Source organism: Podarcis bocagei, assembly GCF_964188305.1.
Source record: "Podarcis bocagei genome assembly, chromosome: 4".
Taxonomy (NCBI): Eukaryota; Metazoa; Chordata; class Lepidosauria; order Squamata; family Lacertidae; genus Podarcis; species Podarcis bocagei.
In genome coordinates this window covers 29425836-29452752 of record NC_138128.1, presented here as the reverse complement: position 1 = coordinate 29452752, position 26917 = coordinate 29425836, and the positions used below count along the sequence as shown (strand labels likewise).

Here is a 26917-nt window from a genome sequence, read left to right as displayed (position 1 = left end):
TAGTGTGGTCTTTCTGTCTCCATTTACTTTACTTGCTGAAGATTATGCTGCAAGAAGCTCAGTGATGTATAGGAAGGGAAAGAGTTTAAGGTGGGTAGTTCTCCCATCTTCTTGTTCATTGTTGAGTCTATTATCTTGGCTTGAAAGAACATTTATCCATTCCAGATCAATTCCTTGAACCAGCCATGGGCTCCAGGAGCATTCTGTCTGTGCATATGCACACATGCACATGTGCTTTATTGGGAAAATGCTGGTTTCTTTTACCCTTTGATTTGAACCTAGCTTGTGGTTGGGTGTTTTATCAGGGAATCTCCCACAACAACATTGTGCTTTACTTTTCCCCCATAGAAATTAACTGAAACTGGTACAGATAGGGACTGAAGAAACTGCCTGCCGAAGAATGCAAGCCCAAAGATTTGCTGGTAGGGAATGAAAGTGCACTGCAGAGTGTCTCGTGGCACCTTAAAGACTAGGTCTACATCCACATCCACATCATCAGTTGCTGTAGTCCGCAAAAGCTTAGTCCACGATCTATTTGCCTTCAAGGTTTCACAAAACCTTTTGTTTCAACAGACTAACACGGCTATCCTCTGGAAAGTCTTAACATCTGCTTAATAAAGCTGACCATCCAGTCTGGATAGCAGTGGAGCTATGTATGCTCCATTTCAAAATGCAGCCTTTCCTCTTATTTTCCTGTTGTTAATCTCTCCCCTTGTTTTGGCTTGGGGTGGGGTGTGTGTGTCACATTTCCCTTGAAGTGGGGAGTTTGCAAGCTACAATATTTTTTTATTGTAGATACACAGATAACTGTGTCCAGAAGAGTTGCATGGTCAACGTCTGAGTTGCAGTGTGCCTTCCTGAGGCCAAGGATCTTGGCATTGTTGTTCATACATTGGTAATTTCCTTGGATTGTTGCATGTAGATCATAAAGAGCTTAGGGACCGTTAGTTTGCTTCTAAACACAATTCATGGAGATGCTTCTGACCTATAAAGCCAGCTTCTAACTGTTAAAATTACTTTAAAGTTTAAACATACACTTATCTTCCAGTCCCGTTTATAAGTACAGTTACTTCACCGTTTACTATATGTCTAGAAAAGTGAGCTTTCATGAGAGATGCTTTACATCCTATGCAAGAGCCATCATTATTTCATTGCTGTATCCAATAGTGAACTTTCCCCAACACATCAGTGAAAGAGGGCCACCACAGACAAGCTGAGGATTCTGGCAAATTTTGCAGATTCAGCAGGTATTCAGAAAAATATTCGTTTGTGAACTTGAGGAAAAAGAGGGAAATGAACAAAAATATCTTGACCAGCCTGAGACTGCTCATTGCACAACCACAGTTACCATGGAGATTGTGCATTTCATTCTGGTGTTCAGAAGTTCAAGATCAACCTCCAGCAAGTTGCTGAGGTACACAGCCCTGCCTTTTAAAAAAAAGCAACTGCTGGTATGTTAGAGCATCAGAAATATCCCCACAATCCTACAGAGGAGCAGCTTGTACCATTTTATATCCTTCTCATGCCTGCTTTTTTCTGCTGTTCTTTCCTGTCATAAACCTCCTCCCTTTCCTGAAGCCCGGGGCTTGGAGCAGAATGCTGTTGCCTCTCTTCTCCCCTTCTTTTTCTCTAGGAAAGAAAAGGAAGTTGCAAGATGCTGTATTCTGCATTGAGGCTGATTTTAAAGAACTTAAAGAACTGGTGCTTGAGTTTGCTTCCCTCCCCCCCCCCTCATTCCTATCCTCTTTTCCTTGTGTCATGTCTTTCAGGTAGTCCTTGCCACCTGCCTTACAACCTTACTTCTGATTTTTTTAAGCTTCTCTAGGAGCATATTCAGTTAAAGAGCAGGGTAAAAATGCTTTTTTAAAAGAGAGTTGGAGGCAGAGAGCGGAATCTGGAGTGGGCTTTTGTGGAAGGAAACACTATGTTTACTGGCCTTTTCGCCTTAGTATTAAAAATGGTTCCTGTTGGGCTGTAGCCAGGCATGTTTTTAACACTTGATGTTTTTATTATGTTTTTAGATATGCTGTAAGCCGTCCAGTGTGGCTGGGGAAACCCAGCCAGATGGGCGGGGTATAAATAATAAAATAATAATAATAGTAAATATTACTACTAGTACTAGGGACGCGGGTGGTGCTGTGGGTTAAGCCACAGAGCCTAGGACTTGCCGATCAGAAGGTTGGCGGTTCGAATCCCCGCGACGGGGTGAGCTCCCGTTGCTTGGTCCCTCCTTCTGCCAACCCAGCAGTTTGAAAGCACACCAAAGTGGAAGTAGATAAATAGGTACCGCTCTGGTGGGAAGGTAAACGGCCTTTCCGTGCACTGCTCTGGTTCGCCAGAAGCGGCTTAGTCATGCTGGCCACATGACTCGGAAGCTGTACGCCGGCTCCCTCGGTCAATAAAGCGAGATGAGCGCTGCAACCCCAGAGTCAGTCACGACTGGACCTAATGGTCAGGGGTCTCTCTACCTTACTACTAAAGGCATGATTAGGGGTGAGTGCGAAGAACAGACCATCTGCCTGAGGCAAGGGAGTTGAATAATTTGAGATGGTAGAGAGAAGTGTTTATGGAAAGCTGTTAGACAGGAGTTTGTGGGAGGGAATTGTGTATGGATGTTTGGGGGGGCAGGAAGACTGTGTTAGTTTCCCACTAACAATCAGTAACAATTAATTCAACAGTTACATATTAGTTAACTTGTCGATTTCAAAATGCGAAGAACAAATTCCACCTAATTTTCCTTCCCTCTCTGAATTAATGTTGCATACATTTTGCCATCAGCAATAGTATATGCGTTGCCTGCCTCAGCTAGCATGACCAGTAATCAGGAAAGATGATCAATTAGATCAACCATCAACTAGAGCAGTGTTTCCCAACCACTGTTCCGCGGCACACTAGTGTGCCGCGAGATGTTGCCTGGTGTGCCGCGAGATGTTGCCTGGAGGGAGGCGGGCGAGTCGGGCGGCGAGAGGCGGGGCGGCGACGGCGAGGAGAGGCCGCCCAGCGCGGGGCTCTTGCCGTCTGCCTGCCTGGCTGCCTGCGAGCTCGGCGGGCAGCACCTCCGTCCGCAGCGCCCGCCTCGCGGCTCTCATTCCCTGCCAAAGCTCACCCAGCCAAGCCGCGCTCTCCTTCCTGCCTCGCTTTGCTGCCTCCTCCCCCCCACCCCCAAAGCTTGGAGGTTCCCCGGCAAGGGGGAGGGAAAAAAATTGAAACTTACACTTTCGTGCGTCCCCCCCGGCGTGACGCTGCGCGCTGACGTCACGGGGCTGTAATGGTGGTGTGCCTCGAGATTTTTTTCATCAAACAAGTGTGCCTTTGCCCAAAAAAGGTTGGGAAACACTGAACTAGAGGCCATCATTTTGGCTATCCAGTAGTTGCTATTTCAGGCTCTTCAGTTACTTAAATCTCCAATTCTTTATATCCCTGTCTTACAAAAGCTTCAGTATCCAAAGAGAAGAACTAATAGGAATGATTAAATATTAAATTCTGTACTAGCCCCATCAATTCCATTGAAGAATGAGAAGTGAGGGCAAGTATCACACCTGTTCTGACTATTTGAATGACATTCAAAGTGTAATTAGGAGAACCTTCAGAGGCTGTCACTGTTAGTTTTGCTGCCATTGATAACTCCCAGAAACTTCAGGAAGCAGCCCCTTTAACCATAAGCATTAATGAGAAATTTGAATGACTATAAGTGGTGTGTGTTGGGTTATGAATTATAGGTGTGTACTGCTGCTCCGTCATGACAAATGCTACGTAAAAAGAGCCCTTCTGGACTAGACCAAAGGCCTATCTAGTTCAGCATTCTGTTCTCACACTGCCAACTAGATATCTGTGGGAAGCCCACAATCAGGATAGCTGTGTTATATAGCACATCTGTGATCCCCAGCAACTGGTACTGGATGGAATATAGATATAGCCATTGATAGCCTTAACCTTTAAAAAAACGGCACAAAAAACCATTAAAAAAAAATTAAGCCACCCAAGTTGGTTACCATTCCTACAGCTTGTTTTAGCAAATTCCATAGTTTTAACTAAGCACTGTGTAAATAAGTACCGTAATTCTTTTGCTTTGTCCTGAAGCTTCCAGCATTCAACTTCATTAGATGGCCTCAGGTGAGGTGGTATTATGTGAGAGGGAGGAAAGTCTAAATGGACATTCTCCACACTTTCCATAATTCTATACATCTCTATCAGATCTCCCTTACAGCTTTCCTAAAAGAAAGGACAGTCAGTATGCTAACCATTAAGATGGGTCTCAGAGGCCCTGCTTTGTGAATGCCCCCCTCACTGTAGTGAGTGGGTAATGGCTGGAGACAGAACATTTCAGTCGTCGCACTTTGGCTTTAACACTCTTAATAGAGGCTTGCCTGGAGATACCCTCATTTTTTTGATTGTGGAAGACATTTTATTTGCCCAGGTCTTTTAATTCTGCTGGATTTTGAATGGCTTGCTGCAGCTTGGTGGTTTGGATTTTCAAAAAATGTTTATTTTTTTAATTTATTTTTTTTTTTTGTAAACTGCTCCCAGAGCCATCCTGAACAGCAGCTAGTGGTTTAAGCAGAGAGTTGGCTAGACCAGTGGTTTTCAGCCAGTGTGCTGTGGCACCCTGGCTTGCCTTGAATGATAGTCAGGGGTGCCACGGGCAACACTGGGCATTTTTCCTCCCTCTTTGTGGCTGTTTGCTTCATGTTTAGCTTTGGCTAGTCTCCATGGGGCTGCTTAGGCTGGGGGCATTCTCTTCCCAGGGGCCCCTGTAGGGTGGTGTGAGGGGGCATCTCTCTTGGGAGGGGCAGCTCAGAGAGGCGGTGGCTGCCTGGAGTATTCGCAAGGAGAGGAGCAGAAGAGACTGGGGGAACACTCCACAAGGGAGGCTGCCAGCTTTGTAGGCAATGGGTGACATAACTGGGCTTCTGAGGCACAGAGCATGTTTCCCCACGGGGGAGCCACAGAAAGAATGTAGTAGTTGGTCAAGGGAGCCATGGAGTCAAAAAGGTTGAAAACCTCTGAGCTAGACTATATAGGGTGAAAACTTGTGTAGCAGTGAAGATTCCAAAACTTTGCAGTGGGAGAACTCAAGACACCTAAACAGCACAAGCTGGAACAACACACCACAACCTATTAAATGTCTTCAAACCAAACTAGGGTACTTTTGAGTTTTTCCCTTGCAACACTAGATAGCTCTTACAACATACTTAAAGCAATATGCAGCCATCTGAAGGTGGGAGATTGTAAGAGATAATGTATGCAGCTGTGTATGAACGAGCTTGTACTCCTGTCCCACCTGGATGACTGACAAACAGCTGCAGCTGAACATTATACTAAACCCTGCTTGCTTCTCCTAGGAGCATGGGAAACTTCCTTATACCAGGTCAGACCATTAGTCCAACTATCTCAGTACTGTTCAGATTGACATGAGAGTGACTTTCTAGGGTTTCAGGCAGCAGTCTTTCCCAGCATTACCTGGAGAAACCAGTAATTGAACCTGGGGCCTTTTACATGCAAATCATGTGCTCTTCCACTAAGCTATGGCCTTCCCCTGGAATGGCTATGAGGAAGAGTTTGGAGGTTTTTGTTTCTTTTTTCCATTAACCACAGCTGGCTGTGTCAGCTGCACCAGCAAAATGTATTTTTTAACAAGTCAGCTTGTTAACCATGAGTGATCAAGCTGGCTTGTATAAACAAGCCATAGGTAACATTAATTATAGCTTATTGCAGGGGCTGCCAACCTCTTTGGGAGCTTAGGCACATTTGCAGACTTGTGCACACACACTAGAGTCATACACAGCTGCACACTTGGCAACCACACACAGGCATGCACACACACACACATGCCAGTAATTAAGCATATGTGTTGCCATAGTACAATACCATCAACTTCCTTTCAATTATGGTTCTTCCTCCCCGCTGGAATTGAGCATGTGATGAAAACAGCAGTCAAGGCCAGATAATAACCCGACTCATCTTATCTCTGCTGTCTCTGATAATAGCCCTTCAAGGCTCCAAGAAACAGCTGCATGGCCATCTTGCTTTGTCTTTATCAGACTCTGTTGTAGAATCTATGTCTGCCTAATTCATTTTTTTGTTCTTTCAAACTTTTTAGTATATTGCTTTTTAAGAATCTTTACCCTAAATAGACTTGATTTGAGTATTTAAGTATGTTTTGTGGGTAGACGATCTCTGATAAAGGTCTGTGTTGCATTAGATGGAGTTGCGGCACTTTCACTCATATGATCTTCTCTAATGAAAATGTTCCCTCCTCCAGCTGCTTTTAGCCCTCCAGTGGACAAAAAGGCATGTGCTCCACATTGTACCTCACTTCCCCTTCCTCCCCACAGTAGGGCTATTAGGAGCTGAACGGGGCAAGAACAATTTTTGCCAAGAAAGCACTGTAAAAGGAAATAGCCATACAGTGGTACCTCGCAAGACGAATGCCTCGCAAGACGGAAAACCCGCAAGACGAAAGGGTTTTCTGTTTTGGAGGCGCTTCGCAAGACGAATTTCCCTATGGGCTTGCTTCGCAAGAAGAAAGCCCATAGGGAAATCTCCGGGGACCTCTTTTAAATGCTGGTGGTGGGGAGCAAAGCCTTTCCCCCCCCTCCGGCCTTCAGAAGAGGTCCAGGAAGGCCGGCGGGGGCCGAAAGGCTTTGCTCCCCACCGCCAGCATTTTAAAAGCAGTCCGGGATAGCAGGGAAGCGCTTCCCGCTATCGCGGACGGCTTTTGAAGGCAGGCGGGGGGGAGCAAAGACTTTCGCCCCCCGCCCGCCTTCAGAAGAGGTCCTGGACCTCTTCTGAAGGCGGGCGGGGGGGCGAAAGTCTTTGCTCCCCCCTGCCTGCCTTCCCGGGAGAGCGGAGAAAGGCAGCGCGTTTCTCCGCTGTCCCGGACGGCTTTTGAAGGCAGGGGGGGCAAAGACTTTCGCCCCCCGCCCACCTTCAGAAGAGGTCCAGGACTCCTTCTGTTCCTCCTCCCGCATCGCAGCGACGCGCCTGTCCTGGAAGCCGAAGGAGGAACAGAAGGCGCTGCGCAGAGAGAGAGAGAGAGAAGGCGCAGCGCCCCTTGAGCAACGCGCCTGTCATGCGAAGCCGGAGGAGGAACAGAAGGGTCTCCTCCTGTTCCTCCTCCCGCTTCGCAGCGACACGCCTGTCCAGCGAAGTCCGAGGAGGAACAGAAAGGTCTCCTTCTGTTCCTTCAGCTTCGCTGAAGGGGCGCTGCGCAGAGAGAGAGAGAAGGCGCAGCGCCCCTTGAGCAACACGCATATCAAGCGAAGCCGGAGGAGGAACAGAAGGGACTCCTTCTGTTCCTTCTCCAGCTTCGCTGAAGGGCGCTGCGCCTTCTCCCTCTCTGCGCAGCGCCTCTCCTGTGAAGCAGTCTTTGTCCCCCCTGCCTGCCTTCCCAGGGGCTTTTAAATCGCCCTGGACAGCGGAGAAGTCCTCCGCTGTCTCGGGCGATTTTAAAATGCTGCCCGCCAGCATTTTAAGATCGCCCCGGACAGCGGAGAAGTCCTCCGCTGTCCCGGGGTTTTTTAAAATGCTGGGGGTGGGAAGAAAAGCCCTTGTCCCCCCCCCCCAGCCTTCAGAAGAGGTCGGGGGACAGACTGTCCCCGGACCTGGTCTGAAGGCGGTTTCCCTAGGAACGCATTAATTGATTTTCAATGCATTCCTATGGGAAACCGTGCATCGCAAGACGAAAAACTCGCAAGAAGAAAAAACTTGCGGAACGAATTAATTTCGTCTTGCGAGGCACCACTGTATCTGGTTCTTCAAGTCATGTGCTAGATCAGGTATCCAATGTGGTGCCTTCCATATGTTGGGACTACAGCTCTCATCATCCCTGACCACTGTCCACGGCAGGGGCTCATGGGCGTTATAGGCCAGCAACATCTGGAGGGCACCATGTTGGCTAACCCTGTGAATTTTATGTTTCCCTAAACAAGTTATTGAGCAAACAACATATAAATATTAACCCTTATTATATGTTCCAGAACACATGTATGGTGGAGGAACTTACTCTATCCCCACTGTATGTGTGCTAATAGATATGCTGCAGATGTGCTGGTAACTGCATGTCCAGTGGGGGCAGGAGGCTGCAATTGTAATGGTGCTGCCTTATACATTTCTGTTCCCCAAAACCTGCTCATGTTTTCCCATCAGTGCTGCAATGGACCATTGACATAAGGGTTTCATTAGTTGGGGCAACCAAGTGGCAGAGCTGCTAGATAACACAGTGTTGTAACTTGGTGTTCATCTTGCACAATAGCATTTAATTGCATTTAATTTAATTGCAAAACTATTTCTGCCCACCAGGTTGGTTGGTAAGGTATGCACAATACTCGGGGAATGTTGCTGTAGCAGAAATTTTTCTTCTGCATCTACTACAAAATCATTTCTAAATAATACAGCTTCAAAAACTGAAATGTCAAGTATGGAATTAGGGGAAAGAATATTAAAAGTTAGCTCAAGCAATGTTGTTGTTACCTGCTGATTTCAGTATGGTGAGTGTCAGGTTTCAGCTGAAGTAAGCAGCATAACTAGAGGGCCAGGTAGCATCAGTAGCAATACCGCTGCTGCTGCTGCTGCTGCTGCTGCTGCTGCTGCTGCTGCTGCTGCTGCTACTACTACTTCTATAAATGCTAGTTCACCAGCTATGGCCTTCCTGGGTGGGGATAGCCTAGCCATGGTATTTTATATACATTACTGTAATGTGCTCTGTGGACCTACCCTTGATTCAGAAGCTGTGTTTAGTTTCACAGCATCTTCACTGGTTGCCTGTATGCAAATTTGTTAATCATAAACTATAAAATCCTAAACAACTTAAAACTCAGATACCTGAAGATGCGTTTCTCTGTATCATCAGCTAGCCCATATGCTTAGATCTATATGGTAGGCTCTTCTTGCTGTCCTGCCGATGAGTGAACTTTGCTGTGTGGTGATATGAGATAGGGTCTTCTCTGTGGGAGCACCATATCTGTAGAACTTTCCCTTGGAGGTATGGCTGGCACCAACATTATTCAGTTTTTAGCATCAGTTAAATATGTACCTCTTTACTTAGGCCTTTGCAGGAAATTGATCTGTTTAATACTAATAGTAATGATGATTGTATGTTGTATTGTATTGTATTGTATTGATGCATTAAATATATTGCTAACTTCTACATCCTGTGTGCTTTTTTGCAGGCTTAATTCTGCTGTTTTATCTTGTATTCTATGGCTTCTTAGCTGCACTCTTTACATTCACAATGTGGGTTATGCTTCAAACATTGCGTGATGATATACCCAAGTATCGTGACCGCATTTCTAGTCCAGGTAAGTGTGTATTCCTCTTCTTGGAGAAAGTTTGCATTCAGACTCAAACATCAAGAGATCCTTTGTTATAATAGGCAGTTTTCTTAAGTTGGAAGCATTTACCAATGCCAGCATTACTTTGAACTTCTAGGTTTCTTTGCTCTTGTTACTGCCACTCATCTGAAGACCTTCACATAAGCATTAAAATAGCAAAAGAAATAAAGTAGATTGATAGGCAGCTGTTTTCTTACAACAGTTGACGCAAGTTAAACATGAAAACAAAATAAGATCTGGTCAGTAATTACATGGCATAAGGAACAGAGGCATGTATTTCCTTATGTATTATAATGCAAACTTCATTGGTTGCCTTTAATTTGGGGGAAGTGGTGGTTCTGATTTACAGATAACCCCAAGTTCTTTTTTGGACCCAAATCCACAGTGTTAGGGATTTTATTTTATTTTCCCAACTCTGGTGCAATGAGTCGGTTAACAAGAAACATTTATGATATTCCAAACTGTGGTTGGAAATACTAGGAACAAGTACAGATTCACCAATCATAGAGGCTACATGTCAGGGCGTAGTGTGAACCAGCACTTGCCAATATCTTAATCATCTTCAGTTCCTGCATGTCAGTGGAGAATGCCTGCCATTATATGGCCAAAATGGTAGCACCCATGGTTTGCAGAAGTTTTTTTAAAAAAAGTTAAGAAAAAATAGTATGGGGAACAGCCTCATAAGGATTTGATGACACTATGTTAGTCACATCAGCAGAATCAAAATAAAAAAATTCCTTCCAGTAGCACCTTAAAGACCAACTAAGTTAGTTCTTGGTATGAGCTTTCGTGTGCATGCACACGAAAGCTCATACCAAGAACTAACTTAGTTGGTCTTTAAGGTGCTACTGGAAGGAATTTTTTTATTTTGACTATGGCAGACCAACACGGCTACCTATCTACTACTGGAACATCAGCAGAATGTATTTAAAGCATTGTTATACCTCGTTAGCAAAATAATAATAAATCCTGGGTTACGGTAGTTTAAAGGTGCTGGAAGTTGTTAGGAGACCCACCTATTCCCCTCACAGAGCTACAGTTGCCAGAGTAGTTTAACCACCAATCCCTCTTCCCAGGGAACTCTGGTAGTTAAGTTAATTGGGGGAAGCCTGAGTAAACAAATACTTTTAAAACAGGCTCTGAAATAACCACGGAATTGAAGCTTGCCTAATCTTGAGAGGTAGGGGGCTGAATACTGCAGCTTGGGTTCTGAGTGGTTTATATCGACCCTTCAGGGGTTTGACGGTTGAGGGTTTGCCTAGAGAAGAGAGAGTACCTTACAACATCCCTGCAGTATTATCCATGGCTTTTATCCTTGCACTGCAGGCTGGGCCTAGAGAATAGTATATAACAACCATGCAATATAGCTCACCAATATGTCTCTGTTCCAGGTAAGAGGACTTTGGTGAGAGTAGTGTACAGCAGCACTGCAATGTAGTCCACTATTATCGCATGCCAAAGGTGGGGTTACTTAAGTTGCTCCCTCGGACCTCTGCCCAGGGAAATAAAAGCATTAGTTGTGTGGAGAAGCCTCACCCTCTGTTTACTTCTATGCAGACTGGTTGTTACTTTCTAATTATTATTTTTTTAAATTACACATGAGCTAAGACCCTAACTAAGCAGGGGCTGCTGCCTTCAGTGTTTCTTGAAGCCCTTTAGCTACAGACTCAGAGACACACATCCCACACACCATTTTGTTATGGGGCCCCACTTGTCTATTTCTTTAACATTTCTCATGTGCCTTAATTTCCTAGGGTGATATAAGGTGGCATCAGACCACAGAACGTGATTAGTGAGGGTAAGCAGGACTAGTAATTTTTACACAGCGTGGTATGTAGACTGGACAGCTAAACCCAATGTTGAAATCTTGACTCAACTTGCATTAGCCCTCCATTAAACAATATATGCAAACAAATTTGAAACAGAGTAAGATACTGGCTAATGCTTAGTGTGGCTAAGACTTCAATTTCAATGTCTGTGAGTACACGAATGCAGCATTGGTGTTCTGTGGGCCTCACTATCACTGGCTTCAGGGAGTTGATTTGATTGAAGTTATTGTTTCTTGGATTGCTCTGTTATCACCCCTGCATAAAAAAGACACACCTTAAATGTAGAAAGTGAAATGTAATCTCGAATCAGTAAAACTATAATGCTGCCATTTAAATCATTTGAGTATTGAGGGATACGTTTTCTAAAATTGACCTAAATACTGTAATTACTTTCAGATCATTATGTACAATAGAGGTGAACAGGTCATTCCTTCATGATTTCTATAAAGTCCAGATAAATACATTTTGGGGAGGGATTTATGTGTCAGAATAATTCTTTCTGAGAAGTGTTATGAATTAGCAGCTAGCTTTAGTTTAATTTTTTTTTTTTTGTAGGACTAATGATTTCACCAAAGCCAGATACTGCACTGGAATTTTTCCTGAGCAAAAATAAGTCAGCAAGTTACACTGCTTATGTGACAAAACTTCACGAATTTTTAGGAGGTATGTATAAGCAACTTATTTAAAATATTAACAGGAATGAAAAGTAGCTCCCTTCCATCTGTTAGGTCTAGAACGTGATCAGGTCATTGTATTTTCCCCCTTGGAACTTTTTAGGTTCCAAAAAAATTTAAATTATTATTGTGTATACAAGAGTGAGGTAGCTTTTTTCAAAGTTTTGAGAACAACTGGCAATCTGAACAACAAGTCTTCTGAAAGTCAGTAGACACATCCTCTGTATTTAATTGAAACATGTCATAAACTGTGTATACTCTGTGCTAAAAAGAAAATGTATTCTGTGTCAAGTCAGCTTCTATTCTGTATTAATAATTTCTTACTGAAGGTTCTAGGCCTTACCCAACTTTTAGAAAATTATGTTGGTGGCTTATTTCTTGTCTACATATGCTGCCATCTTTCTTTGAGAGTGGAGACCTAGTTGCCATCAGTCACACCTCTTAAGATACTCAAGATTGGTCACTGCTGCAGTCGCCATGAGACTGGTCTTGAAAATATTTCATAAATGTCAACTGGTAGAGAATGCTGCCTGCCGTATGTTGAAGGGAAATGGGAGCATATTCCATACCAGGAGACTGAGGTGCCATGAGGCAGTGTGTCACTAGTGGATGTGAAAAGGTTCTTGTATGATTGTCCAGGGTCCTTCTGGTGAAAGAGACTGCACTGTGAAGGTGTTCAGGAGCAGTGAGAAATCTCCTAAAACCAGAGGGCTAACGCTGCACTGTAAACCATACTTGGGAACCTTGGAGGAAAAATGCACAACTATGTATTCAAATAATACAAGGCTGTATAATCCCAACCATTTTAGCATGTAATAAACCTGTGTCATTGCAGTCTACTTTGGAAGCTGGAGATATTTGTATGCTACTTTGGTTGAAAGCCACTGGGCTGGACCTTGTGTCTTAAATTAGTACAGTGCCTAGTTCTGCCATCTAGCATCAACAAGCTTTCTTCTGCCATTAACTGCCATAGAAGTATGCCTTGAGTAAAAAGCATGCCAAAAAAGCAGCACATTTGGTACATGGATAGCACTGGGGGGGGGGTCATTTGTGATCTAAATGGCCACCCTCCAAGTACTAATCTGTGGGCTAGAACAGTTCAACCCCCTGCCATACATGGTTATAATGTTGGCATTGTTTCTATGTATGAAATGTATACCCTGTGCTATGAGGTTACGTGGAAAGCTAAGGAGCAAACATACTTTGAAAAATCTCTGCAAGGGGCAGGCCAACAGTGTTCTTGTTGCATTTCCAGAATGCATTCCATTCCATGTGCAATTGTATTTATATGAGAGAACACATGCAAGACAGATTTCTGCCTTTCATTGTAAATGAAATTGAGCAGACGTAACACACCCTAGTTAATATTTGGCAAAGCTGCCAGTGCTTTGGAAGCCGGATCTAGGACTACTGGTCCTTCTAGACAGGGAAGGGAGTCAGGGAATTGCATTTGAAACTGGTGTGGTTTTCTCTGCTGTATTCTTGGATAGAAAGTTGCAGGACACTTCACACTGCCAGCTACAGTTTATAAGTGGGCATCTGGGATACTTGTAGCAGTGCATTTGGGTAGCTGAGGAGGGAAGATTGGCAAATTGCAACTGTACCTTGTCTATCACCCATTCACAGCAAGCAGAAGCAAATTATCCACAGTTGCAGATTTCATGATGAAATGGCATGTGTTCCACAAGAATATTTTAAACAGTATTCTGACTTTTAGTTCAAACTGAAATTCTGCCCTGAACTGCTACATGCACATAAACACCAGTGTGCTACCCTTTGTGAATCCATCTGAATTGTAACTGACATTGTGATAATTGTAGGCTGTGAAGAAATGGGTAAAGTTTATTGGTAAAGTTTATTTAATGCAATCTTGTGAATAATCCCACAAACATTATGAACCTTCAGTTCTTTACTAGTCTGCTACTATCCTGTGTTTCTTTACTGGCTGTGAAGGAGGTAGAGGGACAAGGTAGAGGGATTCCTGTTTGTTGCCAGCATGGAAACAGAGTACAGACTTGAGCTAGGCAGAGAAGCAAGGACCAGGTTTTGCAGGATTCACAATAAGATTGCTTCTCCTAGGTAAATGCGTAACATTAGAGTTGTAGAAAGAAGGGTAATACAATTTGTCATGACTGTAATAAGTAGTTGGTTGGGTTTGATTAGATTAAATTGGTAAGACATTAATTATTTATTTAATTAATGAACGAACTGTTGAAATGATTTATGTTTTCTAGGTCCTGGTTTTATAAAAATGTGATTGCTTTATTATGTTTTTTGTAACTTGATTATAGCCAAAATCAAAATAAAGTATGTGTATAAAATATATATTTAAAAGAAAGGAAAGAAGGAATAAGAGTATAGTGGTACCTCTAGATGCAAACGGGATCCGTTCCGGAGCCCCGTTCACATCTAGAAGCAAACGTAACCTGTGTCCGCGTGTCTGCGCGTGTCACGTTTTGGCCTTCTGCGCATGTGCGTGACGTCATTTTGAGGTCTGCGAAAGCGGCGAAACCCGGAAGTAACGCACTCTGTTACTTCTGGGTTGCCGCAGAGCGCAACTCAAACGTGCTCATCCCAAAGCATATTCAACCCGAGGTATGACTGTAACTGCCCTTGCTGATGAAAGGGAACAAAACTGGTTTGACCTTTCCTGGAGCAGGTTATACTGGGGTATGGATGTGCACTTGATTCCTTAGTTTAGCCAAGAACCTGTTTACACAAGGTACACCCTCCTCCATAACTCTTGTTAGATTGGATTTTCTTAGTGCAAGCCTATGCATATTTATTCTGCAGTAAACCCACTTGTTCGTTGCTTTAATGTAAGTGTGCATAGAGTTACAGCCTTAATTTTGCAGCACTGGGGACACAGGAATGGATGAAAGTGGTGGAACTGCCCAGCATCAAAACTAGAAATCTGATGGTTGGGAACTTAAGTAAAGAGATGGTGTTAAGTAGCTGTGCTCTGCTTCCCATGCTTAGGCATGCTCATATTTATTGTTTTACATGTTGCAGGTGAGAGTAGAAAGAAGGGGGGAAAATAAAGGTGGCAGAAGGTGAAAAGTGAGTTGACAGACAGAGCATAAGAGACAGAGAAAGGTGAGCGAAGGTGGCAGAGGCGATGACAGGAGGAAAGTGAGAGGAGAAATGAATAGAAGGCAAACGAGAGAGGAGCTGAAAGTAAGAGAAGGTGACTGAGAAAGCGAAGGCAAGCTACAGTGGAAGGAAAGATGAATGAAAAAAGAGATTGCAGCAAGCATGGATGCTTTTTTGATAAGAACAATGCAGACTTGAATGTACTGTTGACATGCCTTTATTCAGTATGAAACACAATCTTCACTGCAGAGAGATATCCCAGAAAGTAAAAAAGAACAACTAGTAAGTCTGTCTGCAAGTTCAACCATTGTTGTATTAAATATGGTCTTATTTGTATTGAGAAAAGTAACTTGCCAATGACCCATGTTGAAAGAGTAGCAACTAAGTTGGAAACCATCAAATTTGTATAGGCACTTAGAAACACTGCAGTTAAGCTGTAAAAAGAAAACTGCTAAATTCTAGAACTTCATTGGAACATACACTAAAAGCCTCATTTCTGGTATTGTATTGGAGACTTTTATTGGCAACTTCCATTTTGTGTGTCCTGAAATACCTGGTATAGCAATGGCTTTGAAGCTGAAATCTATACCTTTGTCAGGCACCACAATTGATTTTTTTTAAAGGTTTATCTCAAAAGATAAAAATGTAAAATCATGAAAAATTCACAACTATAATTGATGACAATCCTGTTTTAAGACTACAGATAGCTCACTACAGTGGTACCTTGGGTTAAGAACTTAATTTGTTCTGGAGGTCCGTTCTTATTCTTAACCTGAAGCACCGCTTTAGTTAATGGGGCCTCCCGCTGCTGCACAATTTCTGTTCTCATCCTGAAGCAAAGTTCTTAATCCGAGGTACTATTTCTGGGTTAGTGGAGTCTATAACCTGAAGCGTATGTAAACGGAGGTACCACTGTATATATAAAGCAAAGCAGGCATTTTTGAATGCCACTAGATGTATCAGTGGATGCTTAAGCATATTCTTCTTGCAGCTGTGATGTATGTTTTAGCATATGGATGGTTAAGACAAAGGACTCTTTTATCTCAGTTCTTAACATTAAGCACCACAGCACTAAGATCAGTAAGAAAATTTGCCTGGTCTTCAAAAGTAAAAGACAGCATTTTCAGCTACCTCCACCTTAGCGCTGAAATAGGGAGGACTGGAAATGCTGATTTTGTGTGTTGGTGTATAAGAGCATGTGCACATAAACATTGGCTGTGCCCACTGCTTGGGTGCTGTATTTTTATGCTGCGAACTGCCCTGAGATCTACAGATAAAGGGCAGTATACAATTGTAATAAATACATAAATAAAAGTAATATTTTTCCTGAGTCTCAAATATTAATATCAGATCTATAATTGCATTCAGTTATATACTCGGTAGGGACGCGGGTGGCGCTGTGGTCTAAACCACGGAGCCTAGGGCTTGCCAATCGAAAGGTCGGCGGTTTGAATCCCCGCAATGGGGTGAGCTCCCGTTGCTTGGTCCCTGCTCCTGCCAACCTAGCATTTCAAAAGCATGTCAAAGTGCAAGTAGATAAATAGGTACTGCTCCAGCAGGAAGGTAAACGGTGTATCCGTGCGCTGCTCTAGGTTTGCCAAAAGCAGCTCAGTCATGCTGGCCACATGACCTGGAAAAACTGCGGACAAACGTTGGCTCCCTTGGCCAGTAAAGCAAAATGAGCGCCGCAACCCCAGAGTCGTTCGCGACTGGACTTAACTGTCATGGGTCCTTTACCTTTTTATATACTTGGTAGGTAGGTAGAGGAACAAGAATAATAATAAATGAAACTTAAGTTTTCAAGAAGACATACTTTAAAGTTACCCTAGCAACAGCCGAGACTGAAAATGCCACCTAATGGCTGAAGATTTATAGCATCACCACTCTACTCTGCCAGCTATTGCTGATACATTTGTACTTTATTCTATTGGGGTTTGCTCTTTTATGTTTATTTTTGTGTTTCCTGTCACCTGTCCGGTCCCCAGATCTGTCAGACCCTTAAGGGTGAGCAAGTTTAAAGCTTCTGGATGGGAAGCTCTTATTTTCCTCCAGCAGTTACTGAGCTTCTTGTTTTTGGCACATCTCCAACATCTGCTATCACTTCTGATGGGCCACAAATGGGCCCACACCAGGCCTTAGAGTTGTAGCTCTTATTCTAGTGGGAGTTTGGAGAGTGGCCAGTGAGGATCTCTCTCTTTTGAGTAGATCAAAGCTCTTTACAAATCACCAGAAATTTAATCAGTGCAATGATAATAAAGCACATGTTGCACCATGCTTGGACGTTAATGAACTTAAAATTCTAAATCCAGCAGGAGACATCAGTTTTGCAATGAATTATAACCAGTAGCATCTGTTACCATTTGGTGCCAGCTACCTTTTGAGCTAGTTTTCAGCAAAGATGACCTTGAGATTGCTAACAGGTTCCAGCTCCAGATGCATGGACTTTTGAAACTTTTTGATTCTCATGTTGCAGGTAGGCTTCTAGGTGGATTTCAGCTATTAACAAATTGAAGGAAGGCCACTGTACAATGCTACAGCAGTGTTAACTGAACCGCATGGCCCCAGTGTCCCCACATCATACTTTTCCAGTAGAGTTAAAGCAATCTATATTTCACTAGTTCTTTCTGTCCTTCACTTCAGGAAGAGTATTTATTGAATGTGTGTTGTAGTTGTCTGGGTGAATACTGAATATTGAATGTGTGTTACTTTATTTCAAAGCTTGGAAATCATTCTCCAAATTCTTTGAAGCTGTTAAGTCAATAGTTTTTATATGTATTGAATTAATGAGTGCATAATGTGATGCATTGAATTGTTTCCCCCAGCGTATAATGAATCAAAGCAGGTGGATAACATCCCGTGTACTCCAGGACAACTCTTTCTCCAGGATTCTGATGCTGAAAAAAAAGTGTGCAAATTTAATCGTTCTAACTTGGGACCATGCTCTGGACTACAAGATGCAACTTTTGGTTATGCTAAAGGAACACCATGTGTTATTGTAAAAATGAATAGAGTAAGTATATTGACTCTTTATAGCTTTCTAAAACTTACCTATGCTTCTGCTGGCAACTGCATTTCAAGTGGAAGGATAGTTTGTAGTGACCGGCTGGCCCTTGTAATCAGGCAGCATCACTTAAGGCATGTCTGTGTTCACTCCAGTGCACCTATGGAACACCTGCATGAGCAAGCTTCTTAACTGATACCCATGTTGGAGTGCTTTATAGATGCCGTTAGAAACGCTTGTGAAGCTACCTTCAGTTTTGAATTTGGAGAGAAAGCAATTGCATACCTGTGTCATTTCTTTCAGGCTAATTTTATTACATTTTTACTGCAGCATTTTGTCCTGTTTTCCCTTCGTATCCCCAGGAGCTTCGAAATCATGTAACTTTTGTGCTTTAGAGCACTAAACTATTAGCAGTATATTTCTGGGCTGAATGCCAGTACTGCTACTGCTAATAACAAGGGCCCTACCTGCGTCATGCAAGAGGTTATCTGCCAGTTGGCCAAAATTGTTCGTCACAAAACTATACAAAACTGTTTTAACGTGTCTTGCTAGAAAGAAAGATAAGGGCTGTGATTTGACTTACTGCAACCTCTTGCTGCAGACTTTTTAGCTAAAATATTTCATTATTCGGCAGTTGACTGCATGTTATGTGACATGTCTCTTGCATATGCCATCTGGATTCAGCTATTAATGTTACATGCCTAATTTGAAGTAATGAACTGCTGCTGCTCAAAATGTCATGTGGAAGTGGAACCCTCTGAGTGCTGTTGTGGCTGTACTTTAAAACAGGGCAGTTCTGCAGTACCTGATCCTGAAGACTCTGCTTATTAATATTTTGCTTCCTTATTGAGAACTCTCTCTTTCTGTACAAAAACCATTGCATAGGTAACACAGCTGTTGGATAAGGCACACATTTGTTGCACATCTTACAAAACTGTTATGACTGAGTTGATTACCTTAATGAGATTGCAGCAGAGCCCAACTTCTGCCTCTTGTCAAATCTTATTGGCAGTGATGTTAGGAAAGAGGGAGAGGGGCATTGCATGTGTGTTCAACATGCCAAAGCTGCTTATTTTCAGCAGGCACATTAGGAGACAATATTTGTGGATTTGTACATTTGGTGTTTGCGAGTGGGCCTACTGAAAATAAGCAGCTTTGGCATAGTTGAACTTGAAAAGCTGCCTTTCATTACCCTTTCCCCTGAACCTCTGAATATACAAACTTCTTAATTTGGGAACAGTAACTTTTCTGTAAAGTGGATCACAGAAAAATTAACCTTTTGATAAAGAGAATTCCTTGCAGCCTTGCTATAATTCGCTTTTTCCCACATTTACAACATAAGTAATAATGTATTCCCTTCACCTACAAAAAGGAGTTTATAGAGATTCTTCTACATTTCAGATAATTGGATTAAAACCTCAAGGAATGCCAGCTATAACATGTGAAGCTAAGGTGAGTATTTTCATATAAGAATGTGCATATATTCATGTTGTTAAAGCAAGTTTAGGGAAGCAAATTTACTATAAAGTCATAGATGTTGTGAGTATTTTTAGTCCTTTGTTCATTTATAAAAGCTAGCAATTTCCCTTTTATCTTTGGCTCAGTTAGTTGCTCAGCTTGAAAGTGTTGTTTTTATAGTTTTCATTTAGAATAGATATTATGGGTTCCTCATATTTACTTTTTTCTTTTGTTCCATTTCATAACCAACCTTTTGTTTTTCTCTGCATGCTGCAAATGCACCTTACACAATATATTTATGGTGGGTAAGAAAATGAACACTGAAGTAGTTTAGATTATAACATCTTAGCATTTGAATTGTTCATCTGTAAGCACACTCCATTTTCTTCAAAATCTGTTTCTTTGTTATAAATGTTCCATGTGCTTTAAATGTTTATCTGTATGCAGATTTGTGTGTGTGAGTGAGAGAAAGTAAATGCAGGTTCCGTGCCCCCCAATTCAGAGTTGAATGAATTTGTTTTTCAGAAGTATGTGTCCTTCTCATCCCTTATTCCTATGTAGCAAATCCTTCCCTGCTCTGAATCTAAATCAAAGCTGGGTTCTCAAAGTAATTTTAGATTGAATCAGCTTCATTAAAAAAAATATTATTGGTTTTTAAAAAATTACAAAAGAATCAGTTTTAATTTGAATTTGAATTGTGAGGGCCACACAGCTAAGGTGAGGGAAGTGAGAGAGCAGGGTGTATGCGTGACTAATGTCTTGATCTCAAAAGCAAGACTCAATTAAGACTAGATACTTTAGAAATGAGCAAAAAAGACAGATATAATTATTGTTACAAATACATATACTATCCAAGTGAAACTAATAAATATAGTATTATCTGCATATATACTATAAGAATATTATATGTGCATGTGTGTATGCCACCTGTACATATTTTTCTTACTGCTTTGACAGTGGCCCAGATTGCTCATGCTTTCTCTTCCTGATACAAGCCAGAGCAACAAACCACATTTCCTGGTTTAGAATTTCATCCGAACATGGTTATTTCACTCAGACCATAATTGGTAAGCTAAGAACAAACCTTGGCTTCAAATCATGGTTTGCTTGGTGCAAAACAACCTGTGCGGGGGGGGGGGGGGAGCAAAGCACATGCTCATTCAGAGTAAACCTTTAACAATAGTTTACTGTGATGTGTGAACACTGCTAATATTGTATCTGTAAAACCTTTGCACCCTTTAAACCCAATTTAGCAATGTGTTCTAGGTGTGGAAGTGCTGGCACAAAAATTGTTCTGGGTCTAAAGCTGGTGTGGATTGTAGCTGGTGTGGGTTGTTTTCAGACATCTAATGTCCTTTTTTGTGTAGATGTGTTTACATCCATAATTGTTTTTACAAGGGTTAACACTTGTCATGCATGTGACTGGCAGATTAAAAAGAACATTAATAATGGCCCCTGGATGACACCTTGAGATGTGGTGTAATGGTTAGAGCAAAGCTTTCTAAACTCTGTGTTGTGACACATTAGTGTGTCAGCTGCAGTGTCGCGTTAATGCTCCCTTTGCTCTTCCCGGGACTGAAAAGGGGCTAGTTTAGCCTCCGGTTTGTTGGTAAAACTGAACTACTGTGTTGTGAAATGATGCATGTCTAGAAAGTGTGTCATTGACATGCAAAGTTTGGAAAGCTCTGGGTTAGAGTGTTGGACTATAACCTGGGAGACCAGGGTATGAATTCCTACTCAGCCATGAAGCTCACTGGGTGACCTTGGGCCAGTCACTATCTCTTAAGACTAACCTACCTCACAAGCTTGTGAAGATGAAATGGGGTGGAGAACCATGTACACCACATTTTAGTTACTTGGAAGATAAAGGTGGTATATAAATGTAAATGAATACGTTGGAGAATGGATATCACGAAGGCAGTGTATCATATGCAGCACAATTCTTTTAGCTACTCCATTTCCTCTTTGCCAGCCTATGCTGTTCTGTACTTCTGAATCAAAGATATGTGTTTCACCTTATGTGACCCAATAGTGTAATAACATTCATTTTACCTCCTTCTGCTTCTTTCTGTCCAATAGCTTAAAATTAGGATCACACCAGAAAGCGGCTGTTGTAACTAAAGTGAAATATACTGTGTAATGTTTTCCCCAAACATTTTGTACTATATATGGCATGCTGACTACTTGGAACAGTTGACGTTTTATTCCTGTGGTGAGATACAACTTGTTGCTTGACATGCTTTCCACAACTGAAGTTCTGTGCTAAATTCAATCAACAGAAAATTTAAAGTGCATAGTTTTCATCCAGCTTCCCCCACAATGGTTAAATTTATGCAAATTAAAAGAACATCAGCTCTTGCTTCACCATAATTTTTCTCAGCTCTTATTTTTGGTGATGGAATATACTGGCTTTGATGCATGTATCATGATGCATTAGTTGCAAGGCTGATTCAGGCATTATTTGGGAGCATTTTCTTTCTTTTTAGTGGAGGATTTTGTTATACACCAGGCCAGACTTGGAGGGTCAGAAGAGTTCCATCTCCTTTATCAGAAAACTTTATTCATGTTGCAGCAGGCTTAGAGGCTTTGCTCCTGGTGTTGAGCCAGAGAAACAGATTGCAGATGATTGATGCTGAATGTCCTTTCCAGCGTTGATGAGCCTGATAGACTCCCTTGTTTTCTAGGAAGCTGTGGTCCATGAATCAGGCTGCATGAAAACTAGAGTGCAAGTGGTGGAAGTCTCACCATGAAATGGAATGAACACTGGTTATGTTAGTGTACATAATCATGCCTAGCATATGGTAGTGTGAATAGCAAAAAAGCTGCTCTTCACAGTCTGCATTGCATCCTCAAGCAGAGACTATTTCAAGTATTCTGCACTTGACCGTGTACACCAGTAATCTGTATGCCTCATTAACTGGTTGAGTTCTATGTGTTGTAAGCACTTCATTACATAACTTGGAAAGAGGCAGTAGTTTGGACTTAAGTATCAACCAGTCATAAATATCCCCTTTTTAGGGATGGTGATAGACAATATTGTGGAGGAGCAGTCAGACTTCCCTGGATGATACAGATTATCACCCATTCCATTCATTGGTTCAGTCCTGAAACAGTCCTGGTCGCCCTGATAGATACCGTATTTTTCGCTCCTTAAGACACACCTAGTCCGTCCCTCCTCCGCGCAGCATTCGCTTTGTAAGATGCACAGACATTTCCCCTTTCTTTTTAGGAGGAAAAAAGTGTGTCTTGTGGAGTGAAAAATACGGTAATCTTTATTGAGAATTGGACAAAAGAAGTGTGACCTTGCTCTTTTTTCACAGATCTGTCTAGTTTCTGGACCAGCTTCATGTGATAGGTATTAGGGATCCCTGTGTTAACAGTGGTTCCACTACCTGTGTGGAGGATTTTCATCCCCCTGGAGTGCTACAGGGCACTAATCCCCAATGCCATTTAATACCCACGTGAAGCTGTTGAGAGCAAGGATGCTTATGACACTCAGTTCTATTTCTTCAAAACTGAATCAGAGGTGGTCATAGGGACCCTGAACCAGGGTATTGGTGGGCCAGAAGAGGAGAAATAACGGAGCTTCAATCCTGATAGACAGAGGAACAAGAGAAATCTGCTAATTGCCTGTTCTGGATGTAGTTGCACTCTTTTTGAAGGATCAGATGCATAGTCTGGAGTTGCTATTGGATCCAGCTTTGTCACTAGAGGCCCTGGTGGATAGGAGAACCTTCTACTAACTTCACTAGTATACAACAGCTGTGGCTGTTCCTAGACCAAGATAGCTTGACCATAGCAGTCCATGCATTGGTTACTTCAATGCATTCAATGTAGGGCTTGCCATGTGGTTGGTTCAGAAACCACAGTTAGTGGAGAATGCTTCAGAGCAATTGTTGACAGCAGTGGAATCCTGCCAACCTATTACACCACCTCTGCTCAAAAATCTGCACTGGATACTTATTTGCTACTGAGTTTAGTTCAAGGTTTTACTGTTTGTGTACAAGGCCTTTCATAGTTTGGGGCTGGTGTACTTTAAAGACCACTTTGTCCTGTTCATTCTGTGGAATATATAATGTTCTTTCTACACTTGTGAAGTCTGTTTTCTAGTATGGCAGCTCATTAGCCATACACCCTTTCTGTACTGTTTTAGACACCTGCTAAAAACTTCTTTATTTCAGCAAGCCTACCCAGACATATAATTTAGTTAAGTATACATGTTTTAAAATTTTGCTGATTCATGTATATGTGGATTTAATTATATTTTATGTATACTACAGATTCTTTTGATTGAGTGGTTTATATTGTTTTCTCAAATTAAGATTGCAGGCAGCATGGAAACACATGGCATATACTTCCAAGTGCATAATATGTCAGTGGCTAGTGTTTTTCTTTTCTTTTTCCAAATACGATGGACACTGTCTGCTTAAAATAACTAGATTCTTTGGAAGCTGAACAGTTCAGTGATTTCAACATTCCAAAAGATGTCTCTTCCATGTAGATCTAGAGGTGATCAAAGTTCTGAATTGAGTCTAGACACATAGCCACATTGCTGGGGTATCAAGAGAGGCAGGCTCTGAATGGATAATGCCTGACACAGTGGCACTAAGAAAAGGGATGGTGTCATCCCTGTGGTCATTGCAATGACAGGAAATCACAGCTTTTATGACATCCATGGAAGCATTTTCTGTTCTGTTTGTGCAGTTGTGAAATATTGTGCAAAGGCTGCTCAGGTAGCATGTGCTGTGGTTGCAAGGTCTGTGAAGTTTGTTGATACTAGTATTTCACTGTTACACTTGTGTGTTATAGCACACGTCTTTTTATTTGTCATTTATTTCTTACATGCCTACCTCCTTCCCACCACACAATTATTGAAGTTTTTTAACTTTACATGAGGAGGTATTTTTGGCTTGGACTTACCTGCAACTATTGTTTTACTGGACAAGGAGTAGCACTGAAGGGCATGGCTTGCTTTTTACTTTGTCCTGCTTAGTAACTACCATCAGGTATTTTATTTGTATGGCATTGCTGGGTACACTTGACCTGATAACAAAGGGCTAAGCAAGCTTAACTTTGTGTGTCTGGCTTTCTGAATATTCACCCTAACATCATTTTAAGCGAACAAAATAAAGAGTTTAACTATATTTATTGTGCTTTTATTTTTGCTTGCCCACAAACTATTTTTTAAAAAAACTTTGTTTTTTTAAAATATATATATATATATATATATATATATATATATATATATATATAATCTCCCATCTATAGGAACAAGGCAAGGCTACGATAACTACTTTTCCTCCTGAGGGAAAACTTGATTTAATGTATTTCCCATACTATGGAAAAAGATTACATGTGAGTATACAATCTTTTGAAACTGTTATTTAAACTAACTATTGTTATTTAACTAGACTGCCCGCAACTGAACATCACTCCCTGTGCACTTCTTTAAATTTGTGAGGGTGGGTTGGTAGTAAGCTAGCATTCAGACTTGATACTGCCCAGCCAAGGAGCCACAATTCATCCCTTTAGGCCTCTCCACCTGTTGGTTCAGATGTTATACGAGAGTTCTGCTATTGGGCCGTAGGGTGTGCCCAGGGCTAAAGGGGCATTGAAATTGTAAATGAGGCTCTTGCTCATAGGAGGGCCCTGTGACCCTATGGATGTTGCTGTACTCCCACTATCATCCTTTGTGACCATTGGCTATGTTAGCTGGGACTGAAAGGCATTGGCATCTATTTTCTGTCATATTCCAGTAAGAAAGAGTTGATGGCTGAGACTGCAATGTTTTATGCATGCTTGGGAACAGGAAGTGCCAAATACAGCAGGGCTTGCTTCTGAATAAGCAATAATAGATAAAGCTGAAAGTCTCACAAGCCCATTTGCCAGTGCCACTGTGTGCCCAACATTTGCTTGGTCTAAAAAGCTATAACGAAAACACATCTGAGATGTGATTTGGGGCAATTAGGGCGCCTTCAGGAGAGTTAAAAGCCTGCCTTTATTCTTTTTAATTAAAGAGATCTTCTCTCTCATTCTCTCTCACTAGCCAAACTACTTACAGCCACTAGTAGCTGTTCAACTAGAATTTAACACAACCAGTACCAAAGAAGATGTAACGGTTGAATGCAAGATCACAGGATCAAGCAATTTAAGAAATGAAGATGATCGTGACAAGTTTCTGGGACGCGTTTCCTTCAAATTTCTGATAACTGAATAGAAGTCAACAGTGTCTTCACAAAGTAAACCTTGTGTGATTTTTTTTTTGTATCAGCGGGACCTGCCATTCTAGAAGATGAGACCACCTTTGAGAAGCATAGGGTGGGATGTGGCATTCAGGGTAGCATAATAATGTGCTTCCAAATCATGTTTTAAATCCTTCACAAAATAACTGCATGTCATGCTTTTGCCTGCCCTGTTGGACCAGTGTACAGACATAGTTTGTCATTTTAGGGACCTGTAAATAACTTGTAATCATGGTGGTCTTTGTCCTGTTCCAAAATGTGGGCTTTATCCCCAAGTGAGTGTCTCAAATGTGCTGTGCTATGTAAATATTGTATTGGTTTAACACTGGTTTAACTATCATATCAATACCAACACAGTTTTAGGAGAAAATTTCAAACTTCCCAACCTCTCATAGTGAGTTGTGTTTTGTGCAGGGATGCCTTAAGTCCTGTATTGGGTTGGAGGAAGTGGACTTTAAGTGTCAAAAATCAATACTAACATTATTTAAATACTGAACTAGTCTGTTGTGCTTGTCATCATGCAGGTATTGTGTGTTTGTGTAAAGTTTGGTCTAGATTTGATATTTTAGTTGAGAAACTGATTGTCATCGTATTAAATGCTTGCTGTTATGTGGAGCACAGATAAAACCAATACAATGTCACTTTTAAAACATTTTTAGTTGAACTATTGGTATGAACATTTCTTTATGTTTATGGTTTAGAAACTTGGTAATGGTTGTACTGCAAAGCTGCTTGGAAGAAAAGACCTCACTATGTGGGAGTAGACTTACACTTTCCAATAAAAAAAAATCCCTGGAAGGAGAAATGTCTGTTTAAAATTTTAAAGCTCAAAATAAGGACTGTATTGATTAAACATTCCTTTGTTTAATTTATATAGTTTGGGATGAGTTAATGTTCTATGTTTTGCTGCTGGGTACACACAACCACACACTAACAACCTTTAAACACCAAACTTTGTTTCAAAGGTTGTGAAGTCCTCTCTTCATTCTCAGATATAAGATCTTTTAAGCCAGGCCTTCCTAGGAAGGGAGCTGCTCAGAGCATGGCCATTATGAAATTTGTAACCAATTCCAGTAGGTGTGTGTATATGATAGAGAATTTGGAAATGGAGGTGCTAAATGGCCAGAAAATGTAAAAAGATACAGTCCGACAATTCTGTGTAGAGCTTAAATGTGGGACCATTTCAACAAGGGACCATTTCAACAGCATTCATACTGGGGTTTTGTTATATAGGTGTGGGCAGGGGAAAACATTGGTCTTCAGCTCTGAAACTAATAGAATCAAATTA

General features: G+C 41.7%; 1 protein-coding gene and 1 long non-coding RNA gene across 2 annotated transcripts in view; both read left to right on the top strand.

Annotated features, from left to right (window-relative positions):
- ATP1B3 (ATPase Na+/K+ transporting subunit beta 3) overlaps positions 1-26501 on the top strand; it is a 34590-nt gene extending 8089 nt beyond the window's left edge. Inside the window, exons 2-7 of the mRNA XM_081190656.1 lie at positions 9171-9299; positions 11717-11824; positions 17751-17938; positions 19331-19381; positions 24656-24742; positions 25434-26501. Coding sequence (XP_081046782.1) covers positions 9171-9299; positions 11717-11824; positions 17751-17938; positions 19331-19381; positions 24656-24742; positions 25434-25604 — 734 coding nt within the window. The 3' untranslated portion in view covers positions 25605-26501. The remainder of the gene's footprint in view (positions 1-9170; positions 9300-11716; positions 11825-17750; positions 17939-19330; positions 19382-24655; positions 24743-25433) is intronic.
- On the top strand, positions 19388-22383 carry LOC308585235. The gene is made up of 2 exons (XR_014007180.1): positions 19388-21256; positions 21289-22383. It is a non-coding gene; the product is annotated as an uncharacterized lncRNA (long non-coding RNA).
- Positions 26502-26917: the final 416 nt, after the last annotated feature.